This window comes from Mastigoproctus giganteus, chromosome 4 (genome assembly GCF_048544385.1).
Source record: "Mastigoproctus giganteus isolate SK-2022 chromosome 4, ASM4854438v1, whole genome shotgun sequence".
Lineage (NCBI taxonomy): Eukaryota > Metazoa > Arthropoda > Arachnida > Uropygi > Thelyphonidae > Mastigoproctus > Mastigoproctus giganteus.
Genome location: NC_143578.1, coordinates 92,791,700 through 92,812,544, shown reverse-complemented (window position 1 = coordinate 92,812,544; position 20,845 = coordinate 92,791,700). Strand labels below are relative to the sequence as shown.

Here is a 20,845-nt window from a genome sequence, read left to right as displayed (position 1 = left end):
ACGGTAGTAATGTAGTGACCTAATGTGCCATTTGTATGCAATTTAGCCTGGAGTACACGGGTTGAGGGAGAGGGGGAAATGAACCAATATCATGCACTATTCGGGTGGATGAAACAAAGTAGTCTTCTGCTGACACGTTCTTGCAAGTTTACACAGTGCTGGTGGTGCAGACTGTCTTTGCAATTATGAGATTAGTTCTGTAGTAGTGCGGAAAACTAGTAAGCATAACTAAACTCACTTCCTTGTAACAAAATTTTTTTGATAATTATAAGTATTTCAAAATATTATTATCAAAATAAATGACCATGAATTTGTGATTGAAAAAAGGAACTTTAAAATGAGAAGCAAGTACTTCTAGTAGTGCAACTGTGGTGTATGAAAATAAACACAATATTGTCACACTTCAAAGTAGGATGAAAATCGCAGCCTTTTGTTCCCCAAAAATCCGAAGTGAAAAAACAGGAACCAACTAATTTACAAGACCAAAATGAAAGTATGATGACAGTTATTTGGATTTCAGCTTTACATGTATTGGAAATAAAGATGCTCCTGATGCATATTGCATCATATGTAATAAAATATTAACAAACAGTTCTTTAGCTCCTGCTAAACTTGTGTTCCGTAAATATATTGTGAGATCAAAAGTATTCCATGATTAAAAAATATGGGAAATGCTGGTTTAGATCAAGGACAATATTTTATGGTGGAGTGGGGAATAAAGGATTCCATCCCTACAAGAATAATTTCACTGACACGATCTGAGCAAACAGTGACATAAGAAGTTTTGAAACAGTAATCCAACCAAGGAAAAGAAGAAAAGAAATCTCGCAGACCATTCCAATTTGCATTCTTGTAATGTCAAACACGAGGTTGGGAAATGGCCATGAGAGAAAGGCTCCATTGAAAAAGAGACCATCACCTCAACTGTGTGCTTATGAAGGGTTCTTTGTGAGAAAAAAGATCAAGCAGGTTGGCTGAGTGGTTAGGATTGTGGTATTCTGATAGGTAAATAAACAATCTGTTCAAGGTCATTACTAATTGCAAATGCTCAGCATCTTGACCAGCTGAGTCCGTATGACTAGAAAACGGAAACAAGCTGGAGTTGTGAACATTAAAATCACAAAGGAAAATTATCTCACTGTTAGGAAAGTTAGATTGGAGGATGTCAAGTTTCAAAGAGAGGAAGTCATCAAAGAGTTCCAAGTGATTAGTGGAGTTGGGAGAACGATAGAGGCAAAAGATCAATTTGACAGAATGTGGTAGAGAGATTTTAAGCCAGAGAAGATCGAAAGGAGGATATTTCAAATTACTAAGTCTCTGACAGGGAATATTAGAACGGACATATGCACAAAATGGATTTAGGCCAACATGGATGTCAGATGAACTAATGAGGCATATGGCAGAGAAGAAAAATGCATGGGATACATACAAATTAACACATGACACAGAAGCCTATGATAGATACAAGTTGATATGCAACCAAGTTACAAAGGAGGTTAGGCAGGCGAAGGCAGATTACGAGAAATCCTTGGCAAGGGATGCAAAGAAAAACAGCAAAGAGTTCTTTACTTATGTAAATTCTAGAAGGAAGGGGATGAATCAGATTGGTCCACTTGATATTGATGGGTCAAGTGTTGATGATCCTGCTCAGGTAGCTAACAAACTAAATGAATATTTTGCATCGACATTCACACATGAGGAGTTATTCAGCGAGGGGAATGCCAGAGGTGTATTCAACTCTAGCAGTAAGCTACAGAATCTTGAAATAACTGGGAGTAAAGTGGAGGAGAAACTGTTGAAGATAAACACAAGAAAGGCACCCGGGGTGGATGGGATCTATCCAGTTATATTAAAGGAGGCAGCAAAGGAAGTAAGCGAACCCTTAGCCATAATTATGAGAGCTTCCTTGGACTCAGGGGAGGTACCCATAGACTGGAAATGTGCAAATGTGACCCCAATTCACAAAGGAGGATCAAAGGCTGACACAAGTAATTATAGACCTGTGAGCTTAACTTCTGTTCCAGGAAAATTAATGGAGGCACTGGTTAAAGAAGCACTGCAGGATCATTTAGACAAGACTTCAGTTATAGCTCAGACACAGCATGGTTTTGTTAAGGGGAAGTCTTGCCTGACCAACTTGATTGGATACTATGATGCAGTCACAAAAGAACTGGATGCAGGGAATAACTTTGATATTATATACTTGGATCTTAGAAAGGCTTTTGATACTGTTGCACATGGAAGACTGCTACACAAATTGGAGCAGTGTGACATTGGAGGCAAATTGCTGCTATGGATAAAGGGGTGGTTGAGGGGGAGAAGACAGAGAGTGGTAATCAATGGACACTGCTCATCGTGGACTGATGTTATTAGTGGAGTCCCTCAGGGCTCAGTGTTGGGTCCATTATTGTTTTCTGTATTTATAAATGATATTGATGATGGTACATCGGGCTTAATGTCCAAGTTTGCAGACGATACAAAGGTTGGCAGGGTTGTCAAGGACACTACTGACACTATGCTGCTGCAACAGGATCTGGAAAGGTTGAGCAGATGGGCTGAGAGGTGGCAAATGAAGTTTAACATTGACAAATGTAAAGTACTACACATGGGAAACAGCAACCCCAGAGCAACGTATCAACTCTGTGGTACTACACTGACAGTGGTAGAGAATGAAAGGGACTTGGGGGTGGTTGTGCAGGCAGATATGAAGTTCTCTGAGCAGTGCAGATGGGCTGCAAGAGTAGCTCATGGAGTATTGTCAATGATATACAGGAATTTTTCCAGCAGGGATAAGGAGGTGATTATTCCATTGTATAAGGCGATGGTCAGGCCACACCTAGAGTACTGTATACAGGTCTGGAGGCCTCATTTCAAGAAGGATGTAGAGCTGCTGGAACGAGTACAGAGAAGGGCAACAAGATTAGTGAATGGAACAAAGGGGTGCTCTTACAAAGAAAGGCTTAAGTTTTGCAAATTACAGTGTCTGGAGACTAGGCACCAGCGAGGTGATCTGATAGAGGTGTATAAAGCCTTGAATGGTTTAAGCATGCTCAATGCTGATGGGATTCTTCCTCTTGCTCAGAAAAATCACCTGAGAGGGCATAAATTCAAATTGAGGAAAGACAGATGTAGGATAGACGTGCGGAAATTTGCCTTTAGCCAGCGGGTGGTTGGTTGGTGGAACAGACTTCCATCCCTTGTGGTGGAGGTTGATAGCCTAAATAAGTTTAAGGCTCAGCTGGACAGGTATTTTGAACAAACAGAGGGGTTAAGTGGAAGTGGGTTTTTTTTTTTTTTTTTTTTTGGCTGATGCTGCATAAGCTTGCTTTCTTGCATCAAATGCCTCTACTAATGCTAAAATGCTAATGCTAACAAAGGAAAATTATCTCACTGTTAGGAAAGTTAGATTGGAGGATGTCAAGTTTCAAAGAGAGGAAGTCATCAAAGAGTTCCAAGTGATTAGTGGAGTTGGGAGAACGATAGAGGCAAAAGATCAATTTGACAGAATGTGGTAGAGAGATTTTAAGCCAGAGAAGATCGAAAGGAGGAGATTTCAAATTACTAAGTCTCTGACAGGGAATATTAGAACGGACATATGCACAAGTACCACCACTGAAGTGAAAGAAATCGTACAGCAAGTAATTTGGACAACTGTGATGAGCAGTGGTTGAATCAACTGATAACTGAGATTCTGTTAGAAAAACTACATACTACATTGGGTTTGTCAGACTGTAAGTGGAAATGGGCACCATTGAGATTAGAACTGAGACTACATATATTTCTGAACGAAAGCGGAAGTGGGTGGGAGGTTTAGTTTGATTAGTTTGTCAAACAGATTAGTTTGACAATTCATGGTGTATTCAGTAGTAAGAAAAGGTTGGGGGGGGGATGAAGTAATGAAAGTTTTGGATGTGGCGTACACATGGTAAGAATATACCCTGCTCTTAAACAATGTGACCTTGACAATGCCCCCTACATACACACTACTCGGACTCCCTCCAGTCACCATCGAGCAGAGTAGAGGTAGCGATATTATATATTAGCTAATCTGGAAGCTTCCTAGAATATTACCAATAGGTTTGGTCTGGTGTACTAACTAACAGCCACCCTGTGAACACTGTTTTAGAGCAGTATCCTCGAAAAGTAAGTAAGATTGGATCTTGCCATGATGTCCATCATAACCTCAAAAGACATCAATCATACTGCATGATGGAGGAGATGGGTAGTGTCTATGTTTAGATTTACCAGAGCTTTGCTCTGGTAAATCTAAACATAGACACTAAACATGGGTTCCACCACCTCAAACCTCAAATAAGCAAAGTGGCGGTATTGCACCAGTTGATGATAGTCTTCCACCACTTAGTACCATTTAATCTGACTCCTTAGATTTTACTCACTGGGGGATTTCTCTATGTTTCACCAATATCAGGAACCAATATAAAACTTAAACAATACATTTTTGAAATAATCAGCTGCATTGATGGGGATATGATGTAATAAATGTGTGAGGAATTGGATTATAAGTGGAATATCTACAGAGTGACTAAATGTGCCCACATTTAAACTGCTAATTGAATTTGATGTTTTCTTCTATTACCTGGGCATGATGTCAGGTTTCTATCAAGTACCCTCTTCACACAATAAAATTTTAGTTTTGTAAAGAAAATCTGCAAACACCCTGTATTAACAGAAGCCATATAATAAGAGTGCTGATCAAAGTGTGCTCAATCTTTTGGACTGGCAGTCAGGAACACTAAAAGATAAAATATGCCATGAGGGCCAAAGCATTCAAATATCTATACTGCAAATAACACAAAACTGAACATTACAATAAAAATGCCTTAACTTACCTTATTAAAGTGAAACTTTTTAGCATTGCATATGATGCAAGAAAGCAAACTTATATAGCATCAGCAAAAAAAAAGAAAAAAAAAAAAGAGAAGAAAATCCAATTTCATCTATCCATTTGCTCCAAAGGTTTGTCTGGTTCTTCCTTGAATCTATTAACTTCACAATGACATATGGATGTTTGTTACAACAATCAACAACTCTCTGGCTAAATGCAAATTTCTGCACATCTATTCTGCAACTGTCTTTCCTTAATTTGAATTTATGCCTGCTCAAGTGCATAATATGAACAAGAGGACAAATTCCATCAGCATTGAGCTTATTCAAACCATTCGATGCCTTATACACCTCAATCAGATCACCTCGCAGGTGCCTAGTCTCGAGACACTGCAATTTGCCAATCTTAAGCCTTTCGTGCTAAGAGCACCCCTTTTTTCCCCTCACCAATTTCATCGCCCTTCTCTGTACTCATTCCAGCAGCCCTACATCCTTCCTAAAATGAGGCCTCGAGACATGTATGCAATACTCAAGGTGTGGCCTGACCACTGCTTTATATAAAGGGATAATCACCACCTTATTCATGCTGTGCTAGTAAAGTTGCTGTAAATTACTGACAAGATCCCATGAGCTGCTCTGGCAGCCTGTCCACACTGCTCTGAAAACTTCATCTCTGACCACACAATTACCCACAGGTCTTTTCCATTCTCCACTAGCCTGAGTGTACTACGGCACAGTTGGTAGGTTACACTGGGGTTACTGCTACCCATATGCAGTACTTTGCATTTGTCAAAGTTAAACTTCAACCACCTCTCAGCCCAACTTTTCTAGATCCTGCTGCAGCAGTGTACTGTTGTTACTGTCATTAGCAACCCTGCCAATCTTTGTATCACCTGCAGACTTGGACATTAAGCCTGTTATACCTTCATTAATATTGCTGATAAATACAGAAAACAACAATGGTCCCAACACCAAACTCCGTGGGACTCCACTAATAACATTAGTCCACGAAGAGCAGTGTTTATTGATTACCACTATGTTTTCTCCTACTCAAACATCCCTTTATTGATAGCAGCAACTTGCCCTTAATGACACACTGCTCCAATTTGAACAGCAGTCTTTTATGCAACAGTACGAAAAACTTTCCTGAAATCCAAGTATATGATATCAAAATTATTTTTTTCATCAGTTCCTTTGTGACCACATTATAGTATCCAATCAAATAGGTCAGGCAAGATTTCTTCTTAACAAACCCATGCTGTGTCTGAACTATAACTGCCGTCTTGTCTAGATGATCCTACATTGCTTCTTTTACCAGTGACTCCATTACTTTCCCTGGAACAGAATTTAAACTAACAGGTCTGTAATTACTCGAGTCGCCCTTCGATAGCCCTTTGTGAACTGGGGATACATCTACACATCTCCAGTCCATGGGGACCTCCCGTGAATCCAAGGATGCTCTTGTAATTATGGCTAAGAGTTTGTTTACTTCCTTTGCTGCCTCCCCTTAATGTAATTGGATAGATCCCATCCACCCCAGGTGCTTTCTTTATGTTTAACTTCAACATTTTCTCCTTCACTATCCTTTCAAGATTTTGTAATAACAAAATCAAAATGATTTTGTTATTACAAAATCATTTAGCTCCCTGTCAGTTTGATAAACTGATGGTCTCCACTTCCCTACAGAACTTCTCATGTGTGAATGTAAATACAAAATACTCATTCAATTTGTTAGCTACCTGAGCAGGATCATCAACAGTCGAACTATTGATATCAAGTGGACTGATCTGATTCATCCTCTTGCTTGTAGGGTTTACATAAGTAAAGAAGTCTTTGCTGTGTTTCTTTGCATCTTTTGCCAAAGATTTCTCATAATCTGCCTTCACTTGCCTAACATCCAATGCATTTTTTATTCTCTGCCACGAGTCTCATTAGTTCATCTGACATCCATTTAGGCCTAAACTTTATTTTTCTTAGTTGGTATGAAAAGCCTAATAGCTTCCAAGATTAATACATTGAATGTTTCCCATTTAGAGAACTTAGGCCAGCTTTTGTTCCACAATTGATTTTGTTCAATCTTTGAAATGGCAATATGCATTATACTGTGTAAGTGCACATCACTGATTTCTAAACAGAATGTTGATTTGTTTTGTTTCTCATTTATGCAGTGCTACCATATATGATATTTCTTGCTAACTCAGGTAATTTAGAGAACCAAGATACTGGTAAAGAAACATAAAAGGTAATTAAAGCAAAGTAGTTGAAACTACTATGCAAAGTTGATCATGCTGCAGTTTAATAAATTCAAGTTACAATTTTTTCGAGGATCACTGACTTCAACAAACGTGTTTTTAAAAATATGTATATTTTTAGCATGGTTACAAAAGCCACTGAACATCTTTGAAAGATAAAATATGCTGAAATATATACAATAAGCCCTAGGTTAAGATCAAAATGTATGAGCAATGGACTCACCATCTGTAAAGAGAATTGCATAGAATGGCTATAAATTATTACATGATACTGAACATTACAAGTGTAAATTAAGTGAAAACAGAGTTACTTAGGAAATTGGACATGCTAAGTTACACAAGAAAAGACTGGTAAATAGGGATATGAACAGCAGAAAACAGTTTAAGCAATATAAATTCACTTCTAGTAATAAAAACAAGCAGTTCTTACATACCACTGTTCTTGGTAAAATATCTGGATCTGCTGGTATCCTGGCAATTATTTCACACAAAATAATACCATAAGAAAATACATCAGCCTAAACAAAAAAAAAAGGGAGATTCACTGATATATAGAAAGCACAGCAATAATAACAGTAGCCTCAGTTTTAGATAAAGGGTGTATGTGTGTGTGTGTAAACATGCACACACACACACAGATGGGTTATAAATTACACTGATAATATTATAGGGGTATTGTAGTAGTTCTATGTACCAAAACATGTAAAAAAGCACGTGCATGTCTCCTGAGCTGTTAGAGCTCTGGATACTTGCATTTCAAGAAACTCCTAAATTCAGAGCTCAGAGCTTCATAACTGCTTAGAATCAGACACATTTATAATTTACACTGACACAACATTAGTTGTGTCAGTGTAAATTTATAACCTGTAATTTAAACGAATCCTGTATACATACAGGATATTTCTAAACACCAACACATCTTTACTATGGCTGCATGTATATCAAAAAATAGCTATGGAGTTTCGAATTTAAAAAAAAAAAAATTTTTTTAATAAAATTAAAATTGGCAGACACACGTAATATAGACAAACATTTTACTTAGGTACCTGTCTGATTATTTTTATTTGTGTTTTATTATTTTACCACTAAAAACTCCATTGCCATTTTCTAAAATGGCTATAGGGTTTTGAATGGTAAAAATAATAAAACAGCCATAGTTCTTTAATGATTCAGAATCGGAAATATTTAAATTAACTTTTTTGCTTATTATGGTGCATAAAATTCTGAATAATTTAGAAACAGCTTGTGTATACAGTCGAACTTGGTTATAATGAGCATCAAGGGACTGACAAAATTTCCTCATTATAACTGTTACTCGCTATATCAGTGGTAGCGGAGATGAGGAAACCCCTGGGGCGGTTAAACAATGAACGCTATATCAGTAATGAGTTAAATCTACCTCCTATTTTTTTAAATTCTCAATAAGTTGATGAAAAGATAGATTCAAAAAACAAAAGAAATATTAAGAGAGAAAAAAATAATATAAGTATATACCTACATATTATTCGTATTAATATGCTTGTATAAACTACAATACACTTAATACTAAACACAATTTATTTCTCTGTAATTAAAAACAAAACTATTTAATAAACACGATTTTAATTAGTCTTCATTTATGAATCTTAAAATTGATGTTTGTTTTAAAGATTTCACTTTTGATATTTCTTAAGTTCCCCCTTAAAACACTCAACGCATTAAAAGTCTCATTACTTGCCTCAGTTCCTTCAAAAAAATTGACTAATATGTCCATTGCACTTTGAGCTTGTGGGCACTGATTTTAATTCACTTTAAATTGTCATCATATCATCATCACAATCATAGTCTTTACCATCCTCATTATCGTCTTTGTTGAGCACAGCATCTACAATGTCACTCTCTGTAGGAAGACCACTTAATAAGTTGTCATCAACTCGCACAAATTCATCGATGTTACCTGTATTAAATGTTGTTACATAGCAACCATTCGGATAATGGTAAGTTGTTTTCCTTGTTTTCATCTTCTTCATCTACAAGTGAAATTTCATTTGAATTTAATTTTTGATTTCTTGAAACAATTTGATATGGTTGTCGAAGTATCGTTGTTTCGCGCATCATTCAATAAATTTATAGCATCCAATAACAATATAGTAAGTTTCTGTTCTCTTTGACTGATTAGATGTAGAACTAGATCTCTTTTATAAAATCCTTTCAAACTCTTGATTACACCTATGTTCATTGGTTGTAAAATTGATGTCACATTGGGAGGCAGAAACATTAAATTAATGTTGGACAAATTTTAAATCTGGGGATGTGTAGGACAGTTATCAACTAACAATAAAATATTTTTATTGAAAGCCCCTTATTCCAATCATTTACATATTTCCAAAAAATATCCGAAGTCGTCCAAGATTTCTTGTTTGCAGTGTAATCCACAGGAAGTTTCCTTACGTTTTTGAAACCCCAAGGTTTTAACGATTTTCCGATAACAAACAGTTTTTTTTTATTTATTTTTTTTAAATCAGTTCCTATCACATTTGCGCATACAAGCACCATCAAGTGAACCTTTGATTTTTTTCCACCAACACATTTTTCCCCTTTGAATTTAAATGTATTATTGGGTGTCAAATTATAAAAAAGTCCTGTTTCGTCAGCGTTGTAAATGTCATCATTGAAATCTTTCCTGATTTCTGCCCAAACATGGTCAATCCATTCATTTGGCATTATTGGATCTGAATATTGAGATTCTCCACTAATTTTTGCGTAAACGAGGTTATGTCAGTTTTTAAATCAATCCAGCCAACTGTTGTTATGCACAAAATCATTGCATCCAAATTGTTCGGCAAATTTTTCGGCTTGAGTCCGTCAAGATCGGACCATCTATTGAAAATCCAGCACTTCTTTGTGCGATGAACCATTGAAGCAAGCTTCATCAACATTTGTAACCTTGCACTTTCTAAATTTTTTTCAGTTATGTTCTTTTCAAGTGCCGATATGTAAACATCTTTATTCTTCCACAATGTCGATACACTTGAAGAGGACAAAGCAAACTTTTTGCTTTTTGCAACACAAAGTTTCCAAAGTTTTTTGCAACACATTCTAACTCACGAATAATTTCGACTTTTTTGCGAATCGAGAGAGACTTTCTTTTGTTAGTAGACATCTTTCCGAAGGAAGAGTTGGTTTCTAACTGATTTTACTTTAAAATGATAAAGTGATCTGCATACAAAGTTCTTAGAAATCTCGAAAGGCATAAAAAGTTTTTAGAAGTCCCGTTTACAAAATTCTTAGAAGTCCCAAAATAAATTTATGGTCCAGTGAATTTATGGTCCTGTAATTACTTATACTTGGAGAACAGCAATCCCAAAATTGCTTATACATTCAATGGGGTTTAATTAAAACAGTAGAGGAAGATAGGGACAATCTGTAAATAGGGCAATGTGACAAGTGGAATGCCAATGCACTATTGTATACCCCCCCATCCCCAGAAAGATGGGGTCATTAAATGGCCGCTAATCTGATGCAGGTGGTCATAAAGCTAAGTCACCCTTTTCATTTTCATCTATTCCAAGAATTGGGTTTTTTTGACTACTCAAACAATTATGAATGTTTGCATAGTTACCAAAATTTGTTCGGTATATCCATGTAGTACACTCATTATAACAGAGTGATTGTATGAGAATATGCATATTAAAAATCATTATGGCTTTTTGCTTGTTAGAGCCATGATCTCGTTATTTCTGTGCTCATTATAACCAAGTTCGATTGTATATATATAAAATAAAAATACAGGGTGTCCAAAAAATAATTGTAGATTTTATGAAATTCTGTCTTCAAAAATACAAAACACATCCCATTAAATGTAGTGTGCCTACACTTGCAAACCCAGATAGTTTAGCTAGTGGCCCCCAGGTGTACCGGTGGGCACTAGTTGTCACCACACTGTGTAATAAAAACAGTCCACATCTAACTGTGTGGTCACCCAGTCATATTTACTCCAAAGGAAAAGGCATATTGTGTTTTGTTGTTAGCAGAGCTAACAACAAAACATAAATCTGTTATTACTGCTCATTGAGCAGTAATAACAGATTTATGCTTGGATTTACAGCTGTGGGGTTTACAGCATGTCCAGGCAAACATGCAAGTTTACCTGGACAGACTAAAAAATGTCCTCCCCCCCCCCTCAGTTACAAGAAAATGACCTCACAAACAGTATTTTTTCGCCAAGACAGCACACTGCCACATTTCTCAAAGAGAAGTTATGGAAGTTCTCAGTGCAAGATTTCCTGTAAATTGGATTAGCAGAGGTGGTCCAATTGAATGGCTAGTAAAAAGGACTGATTTAACAGTACATGTACTTGATTTTTTAAATTGGGGTATTGTAAAGAATTATGTTTACAGTGCAAAATTCTAGATCTGGTTCATCTGAAAGCAAGAATAACAGAGCTCATTCAGATGGTTACACCAGATATGCTAAAGTGTGTAGGGCATGAAGTGGAATATTGATTAGACATATGCAGAGTCACAAATAGTGCACATGTGGAAACATTAATTTTTTAAAAATTATGTCAAGTAAAATTAAAAATAAAATATTCATTTCTTAAAAGTATTTCTCATAATTTTAATGACATTTTTGACACCCTGTATATAAATTAAGTGACAGACAGACACATAAATACACACACTTATTTAATTTTTTTTTTATATAAAATAAGTATATACCTAGTTTCTCAGTTTGATCTTGAATGCCCTGTTTTTCATATTAATTTATAGATCGTGTTTGATAGGGATAGTGAAAATAAAAATAAACTCAAAAGTTCAAAAAATGCTATTGCACATTATAAAAGTGTGGCAAAGAGTTCTTACCTTATTTCTAATTTTTAGAAGTGACACTGATGAAGGGACAGAGGGCATGCCAAAGATTGGGAGAGTGGTTAGTGATCAGAACCAAGTAGTGCTCCTTTAGGATGACTGAGATAGGCCTCAAAGATGATCAGAAAAGTAGTGGCTATGTTTTAATGTAGGGCTTATACTTGGAGAAGCAATCCCAAAATTGCTTATACATTCAATGGGATTTAATTAAAAAAGTAGAGGAGGAAGATAGGGATTTGGGAGTTATGATACAGTCACAAAGTTCTCTGAGCAATGCAGAAAGGCAGCAAGGAAGACTTATGATGTCTTATAAATGGTTTATTGAATATCTGCTTGTAGAGAGGCCATTATTCCACTGTATAAAGCAATTGCAAGACCACCTTGTAATACCATATCCAAGTGCGGAGACCACTTGGATAAAAAGGTAAAGTGCAGCCATTATCAACCCACTGCAGGATGGAAGCCTCCTCAACAATTCATACTGAGGGAAATGGACCATAATCTGCTACGCTGGTCCAGTGCGGGTTGGCAGATCGACCGTATTCAGCAGTCAGGGGCTCGAACGCCGGTCTACTCAAAGAGCGTGTGCTATGCACTCCCGCTCCTGACCACTCGGCTACGGAGACCTGACCACTTGGATACACACACACAAAAAGGGGAGGAAGGGGGAAAAAAGACATTAGGCTTCTTGAGAGTCCAAAGATGAGCAACCCACTTGGTGAGATCTGCAAAGAGGCACTCATATGAGGAAATACTCTGAATGTGGGCTACAAAAGCTTAGAGGAGACCTTATTAAGTCTATATAAGGCTCAGAGGGAACAGTAAATTGAAGGCAAGTTCTTAATTAAATCTCCTGAAGTTTTGCTGAACTATATAATAAACATCTATCACTGTCACAATTTCCAACTGTTTGGAAATCAGCATTCTTAAAAATTTTACTCAAACCTGAAGATTAAAAGATTAGTAGGCCTGTAAGACCAAGGTTGATATACAAGCCTACTGCTCTTCTTTCAGTCTTTAGGAAATTATTAAAACAGTTGATTTCTTATAGAATTAAATCCTTGATATTAAAAAATGACAATCTTTTGCAAAATCATTATGGTTTTACCCCAGGTCTTAGCTCTGAAGATGCCGTGGTTTCACTTTTTTAAACTTCCCCAGGATATTCATTGTAAATATACCTTGCCGTTTTTGTTGACTTCAAGGGTGCTTTCGATTCCCTATGGTTGGGAAATCCCCCTTTAATGTCTCTACTCCATACATTGTCGCTTAAATCTTTTTCTTCTTATTTGGCATTACTTTTCTCAATGTTTGGTCTCAGTTTCCTCACAATTTCATTCTATTACCCCATCAGGGAACTAGAATGAAATTGAGACCTGAACTGTGAAACTGCTAATAATATTCTAAATTTATTTTTTAATTGGTCTGTCTTAAATAAACTATTTCAGCCACCAAAACTTCTGTGATTATTCTAAAAGGTTCTTTTTCTCCCACTCACCCTCCTCTTGTGAAACTTAATGGTTGTTCCATTCCTTTGGTTATGACTTACAAATTCCTGACTTTTCTTTCACGTATTTCTCGTCTTACTGATTAGGTTTGAACTTTTCCCTTGCAAGCTAGAATTTCTAGGGTTGAGTAAAGTTTTAATTATAAAACTCTTAGAACTTTATATCATGCCATTTTCTTCATAGTTATGTATGCTGCTTGGACCTGGTTCCATTGGGCCAGGCTTCTCACAGTACAATCCAAATCCAAACATAATTCTCTTCAATGCATTTTTCTTATTATTATTCTTAGAGCTTGCAGAACCGTATCAATCCATGCTCTACAAGTACTTTCTTTTTGCATCCCCCTTGATCTATTTTTAATTTACTGTGAACATGTCAGGAAAAATATTCTTAAATTTTGATGGTTTCGAAATTGATATTCTTTCTTTTCCAAAATGTGTTGCTACCAGTTTCTTATTCACAGATAGCAATCTAGATGGTCTCTTTCCCCTAAAGGTTTACAACTAAACTTTTATTCTAGATGTCAACCATTTCTAAAACTTTCTTCAAATGGCTTACTCCTAGCATCTTTTCTAGTTTCATTTTAACTGGACGTGGTTCTATGAATACTCAACTCTTTTCTTTGGCCTCTCCAATACAGACCTGCCTTTGCAGTCAGGTTGAAGACTGGCTACATATACTTTTCTTCTGTTATTTATATAATTATTTCCAACAAGGTCTCTTTTCTGTTACTGGTTTCTTGTTCCCTGGTCAGGAAACTTCTTTTCTCTATACACGCAGTTCAAAATTGCTATTCTTTTCAAAACTTTGCAAGGTTAGTTTTATACTTAATCCTCTTCTTTCAATAGCTCTAACTTATCTTTGTAATCTAACCTGCAACTAATGATTATTATTTCCTTAATTTGGGTGGTAGAGCTGGCCCCCGAAGCATGGCAGATCCTACGAATGCAAAACACTATATACATAGAGTGGAGCAGTCAGATTTAGAGAAAGTGTGGATGTACTAAGGTGCTTCCAAGGCTGCAAGTATGGCCACACAACACACACCTGCACCCAAAAAGAAGCAACATGTGGCCACGGCTCTGAAATGGGCCACAATTACAAGAGCTACCCAAATAAAGAAAAAGATCCCATCTGCACAAACTGCAAATCCTTGAGGTTAGATCATGCCCATTCCGCACGTGGCACAAACTGCCCAACCTACCAGACAGCTAAGAGTTCATACCAGTCACAAATCAATTATGGGGATACACCATAAGAAATTTAATAACGGAATCCTAGTGGTGCACCAAATAAACGCGCAGCAAGCGAGAGCAGTTGCCGTCCAAGTACGGCAAAACGCAGATGTTATCTTGATACAGGAGCCCTACACTCACACAGGGCAAGTCAGGAGCTACCCACTCCATTATAAAATTGTACAATGCAACGAAGACACTCTGAGGGTGGCGGTGGTAGTACGGAACCCGGAGATAACCACAACAAAAATACCACAACTCTGCATGCCGTGGGCAGCATGTGCCCATATTATTAGCTCTGTTGGCAGCCTGTATATGATCTCGCTGTACTGCAGACCTGGAACAGAAATAGATTTCGCTATTACTTATTTACAAATGGTGCAAGAAATCCTAGCAGGACAAAGAGTTGTAATCGCGCCAATGTAAACTGCCACTCCCCTGTCTGGCACTGCACTACACCGGACCGACAAGATACCAGGAATGGACAGAGGCTTGAGGAGTTTCCGAATAATTCAAGCCATTTTTTGGGCAAGCGGAATTCAGAGAATCCCAAAAAAATTTCAAACATCATTCATGCAGTGATTTGTTTGAAGTCCGAGTGGTGAGACGTAATGATGAAATTGTGAAAAGAAAGTTAGAAAAAATTTTTTTGTATATTTCACACATTTATTCAGAACATAAGTTATTGGTAAAGTTATGCAAGATATATTATCCACATTCAGTATTTATTGCGGCCTCCTTCATTATCGATTACGGTTTGTACGTGATATGGAGATTGGAGATTATTCTTCATTAATTCCCATAAATATTTTAATTGCTATTTGCCCTTTACAGATTGTTTAGAATGTCAGCTCAACCAGCAAAGAAACAAAAATGTTCAAATGAAGAGGAGAGAAGCAGAGAATTTCAAGAATTCTCTTGAAATTTTCTGCTACTCTCCTCTTCATTAAAATAATAAAGCATTATGTATTTTGTGGTCTGAAATGAGAGGGTAGTTTTTTAAAATATTTAGCCAATTTTAACACACAATTTAGCCAGTTTTGGCACTCACGCTTAAAAAGGTTCACCACCCCTGACTCAAACAATATCATCTATCTGATATATTGACATGCAAAATATATTGAATCAACAACTAAGATACAGGTGTTCAGACATATCAAACATATGTTCATATTATTGTAAATATAGGATAAAACCTCGTTAATCTGGACTAATGGGTGGGAAAGTTATCCGGATTAAGTGATAATCTGGATTAGTGAAGCAAAAGATGATCCTAAAGGATGAAAACTTAGAATACAAACAAATGGAAAATTTAATGATTAGATACTAAAGTATTTACAGTATATATATATAAAAATAGCTGTCGAGTCTATACAAAAACTAAAAAAGGTGTAGCACATTTATTCATTGGTAGATGATGCAGAACTTGTTGAACGTAATAATGCAGGTTTGAAGAAACCGTCAAGCTTTGTCTGAACAGACCTCTGCTGCTGTTCTTTAATTATGATTTCACTCACAGTTCTTAGATGTTCATATGCCTGCAATTCTCAATTTGACAGATAGTCCACATAACTGATTATGGCATCAATGCCATCTCTTGCAGTGCTGAGAAATTTTCTTAATTATATATTCATTTCGTTCACCTGTTTCATCTAGTTCATTATCTGATCCTTCTTCCATAGCTTCCAACATCTGCAGCAATTTCTTCATCTGTCAGCTGCTGAAATCCAGGGTCTGCTTCTCCAGTTCAAGCCAACCCTGGCCATTTTCTTGCACTGTCTCTCCAGCTGCCCCAAGAGCAATCTGAAAGTCCTCTCCCTCAGATCCTTCAAAGTCGCAAGAGTGTCATCAATGTTCTGCAAGAGTTTTTTCAGCAATTGAACAAAGTTTCTATTTTAATGTTTCCTCCATTCACTGGCCCAGTTGAAGGTAGCAGACTTAATATTGTATGATTTCATATTTTCCCCGAGTTCTTCCTCTTGTGTCATTTTCTTCATCCACTTTGCTCCCAACACCATCATCGCTTCATCAAAAAACTTGCACTTGTAGTGCCTCTTGCAGCCAATAACGATGTCTTGGTACATGGGCTGTATTAAGGCAGTTGTGTTGAGCGGAAAAACCAAGCACTTTATTTTACCATCCTTGCTGGACAGATTTTCAATATATGGATGTGTGCAGGGACACTGTCAAGGATTAGAAGTGCTTTAATTTGATCATTTGAAAATTTAAACACTATATTCTGATGCCTTTTGACTTTGGGTACAAAGTGATTATGGAACCAGAACCAGTTCAAATACTTGTATTGCTTCTTTTTTTGTTTTTTAACGTCTGACACTGTCAGTTAGGCTATAACAAATTCATCAGTGATCCCCCCCCCCCAGTAATTTCTTGTGTGAACAAGGCATTTTGCAAGTTGCAGTAGACAACAAGCAATACGTGCATGCAATCCTTCAGTACTCTTGGATTCTTAGCATTGCCGACCACAACACACTTCAGCTGATGGGTTCTATCCGCAATGGCACAAAGAGGTACAGACAACTTCTCCTTGCTTGTTTTCTCTCCTGGTGTCGATTTTTCTGTACAAGCAGCACTTTTATTTTCTGGCAGAGCATGCCAAAGCAGCCCCACTTCTTTAGCATTATATATTTGAGAATAACAAAGACCTGATTATGTTATTATTTCATTAAGCTTTTTTTCTAAATGGGTCAACTTTTAACATTGCCACTCAGGGCTTCACCGCAATTTTTTTTATTAGTGATATTATGTCTGTGTCTAAACCACAACAGCCATCCTGAACTACAAGTAAAACTGTGGAACTCCAAATGTTTTGCAAACTTTTCTGCTGCTGCCTGCAACTCAATACCATAAACATCAACAGCACCTGATCATTACTGCACATACCACTTAAATGCAGCTTCTTTGAGCAACACTTCTTTTGGGTTTTTAATGTCTGCCTATTTGGTACTCTGCTTTTATCACTCCCACATCAAGCTTTAAAGCAAATGCTTTTATTGCTTCTTTTTTGTTTTTTAATGTCTGACACTGTCAATTGGGTTATAACAAATTCATCAGTGATGATTTTTTTTTTTTTTTCCCTCTCCCAGAAACACCTTTTTCAAGTTGTTCTACCACTTTCAGCTTGATAATGAGAGTTAAAGTAACAAGTTTTCTTTTTAATCCACTTTTAAATTTTTTTGTTGTTGTTATTTGGTTTTTAGGAGCATTAGCAACTAAGGCCATATTGCTCCGGGGATATGCGGTGGTCATTACCAGACCTTTCCGCATCCTCCTTATTTGGTGGTCACGGACTCGAACCCCGGTCTAATCAAGAAGCGTGTGCTACGCACTGCTACTCCTGCCCACCTGGCTACAGAGGTGCCTCAATTTTTTAGAACCCATAATTATATAAAATATATTTTAACTTACCACATACAGAAGAGCACAAATGAAGCATTATAAGCACTTTTATTTAACAATGATATCAAGCAAATCTGATCAGATACTATGCAGAACTACATAATATCTGATCAGAACAGCAACTGCCTTCATATGTTCACTGACACCTATACAAACAGTACGTAGACTGAAAGTAACACAATCCCATATTTGAGTATCACAGTACACAGTTATAAAAGGATCAAGATCACATATTTTTTGACATATGTATTTAGCAGAAAGAATTAGCATCATAAGTTGAGGGCCTGCTATACATACATATGTATGTCTGTTGAGAGTGGTGACTTATAACGTCCACCTATCCTGTTGATCTGAATTAGCCAACATCCAGATTAACTGTGTCCGGACTAGCAAGGGTTTACTGTAGTTTTAAAAACAGAGGATATACCAAACTTTCCACTCACATAAAAAATATTGCATACCCCCCAAAGTTTGATAATGCAATAATATTAATAAAAGAAAATAATGAATATAAATTACACATCAATGAAGCTGTGGCAATTACAAAATTTAAACTACATGGCAAGAATACATTATACCAGACAAACTGTGGTCTGGTGTGTAATGTGCCTTGTCTAAGTTCCATATCTACTTCTTTGCCTAACTAAATAGTGTCTTCCAGTATGTGATGCTCCACAGCATATAAATCATCATTCTACTGTCCTCCCATAATCAGCAAATGAAAATGAGTTCATGCTCCAAAAGAAGTGGTTTTCTTATTGCTACAGTAAGATGAATTAGCTTCAAAGTAACTCCTTCCAGATTTCACCATTAAATTAAATTCAGTTTATAATCAGTTTTATTTAGGTTTCAAAAAACAAGCATGCTTTGAAGAAAGAATATATTTCAGGATGAATAAGGCTGGTTTTTTTAAATTAAGTGTTAAAATTCTTTCATCTCTACTTTTCATAACCATTTAAACAAACAGATAGTGAGCTGATCTATTTAAAAAGAAGCTCTTTCTATTTTTAAAATTAGATTTCTTCAGACACACTTAATTAGAAATCACTGGACTATAATTAATGTCAACATTCCAGAATAAATTAAGGGTGCGATGTGTATTTCCCTTTCATTTTCTGAATTGAATTTTGTCCAAGATTGCCTTAGAGCTGGCCAATTGAATAATATAAAAAATAAACCATTAAAAGAACACAACCACAGAGATCTACGATTCCTTTGCCTCTGATGTCAAACATAACATGCTTTGACACAAGCACATTTACATGCTAGGAGATTGGCTGTGATGAGATAACAGTAGAATATCTTCCAAGCCATATTCTGTGCCTTTCTTGCTGCTGTGCATTCTGTATTCCATGGTAAGAAATGACAGAAACCACAAAGATGTTTTGAAATTGCAATCGCAGTAACATGAACAATATTTTCTGTAATTGCCGCATCACTGACTGGCTCCCGACTGACTATCGTAACATCAAAATCTGTTTGTAGCAGGCATTTCAGTCAGCCTGACTAATCTTCTAGTGGGATAACCTAAAAGTGGAACTATCACCTTCACACATTTAAATGGGTTGTATCAGTGAGCATATGCTCTCTAGAATAGGCTCACTATATGCCCATTAGTGTTAGCACTACTCATAGTGTTTATCAGACAGGGGAAAGCAACTGCATAAGATCATCACGGTTCAACTGGGAATTAGCATTAGCAATGCCAAATTATGCAAGAAAGCAAACTTATACAGCATCAGCCAAAAAAAAAAAAAAAAAACCGCCTCCCATTTTACCTATTCATTCCCTCCAATATTAGTCCCAGGTGGAAAATAGATGGAACAGACTGTTAACAAAATTACTGTATGCCAGCATAAGGTTAAAGTGGGATCTGGTCGCCTACTACAACAGCAACTCCTTCATGGTTAGGTCCATTCCCAGTTCTATCCTTAATATATGTCAGTAACATTATACAAGGAAGGATTTCATTTGACTTTAGGCATGTCTCTTGCAAGTAAAAGCAAATTGTTCTTTTGCAGGAAGGTCTTGATACCAACAGCATTCACTGGAAACCACAATTCCACTGTGGGAATTTAGCCATTGGGCTTGGTGGATTCATCAGTTAAGTTAGCACTTAAGTGCTGACTGATGAATGATACCACACTGACCAAGAGTGCCAGAATGAATCATCTGGTACCAGTCTCTTCACCTTGAAAACCATTTTTCTTGTGTTATTGGGGGAGGGGATACTTCAGTTTTTTGGGATTTACCTTTACCACTAGATTTTGGTACAGCAGGTGCAGTAGGAGGTAATGATATATGAGTGGCAGCTGACTGGTCTTTCTGTGAAGATATTTGCTAAATAAATGACTCTATGTGAGGCAGTCCTTTCAGTTTATGTTCCATCTCACTCATGAGTGTATTAAGGATTAATGCTATTAATAGATTTCACCACCTTATGTTAGTACACACAGCTGGGCAGATGTTGGCAAATTAAAAGTAAGATTAAGTTCCTAGGGAAGACTAGATTCCCATCCCTATGCACAAATATTCATCTTACAGTTGTCACTCCTTATAGCTTTAGTTCAGAATACATTTCTTCTTCAGATACTTCCAAAAGATCCCATTCTGAGAACACCCACAAGGCAATTTAAGTGTTTTATGGGACTACCATAATAAAAATTCCTCCAGCAGCATTGGCTTGAAGGAGCTGTTCTGAATAGCTACCAGTTTCTGTTCCTATCAAGATGTCACC

General features: G+C 36.8%; 1 protein-coding gene across 5 annotated transcripts in view; it reads right to left on the bottom strand.

Moving 5' to 3' along the window:
* cdi (serine/threonine kinase) overlaps nt 1–20,845 on the bottom strand; it is a 242,961-nt gene that overhangs the window by 43,874 nt on the left and 178,242 nt on the right. For 4 of the 5 annotated variants that reach the window (XM_090372811.1, XM_090372813.1, XM_090372812.1 and 1 more), the window contains one exon: nt 7,532–7,615. The exons of the other annotated variant lie outside the window; for it this stretch is intronic. In XM_090372811.1, coding sequence (XP_090228937.1) covers nt 7,532–7,615 — 84 coding nt within the window. The remainder of the gene's footprint in view (nt 1–7,531; nt 7,616–20,845) is intronic. 5 annotated transcript variants of the gene reach the window in all.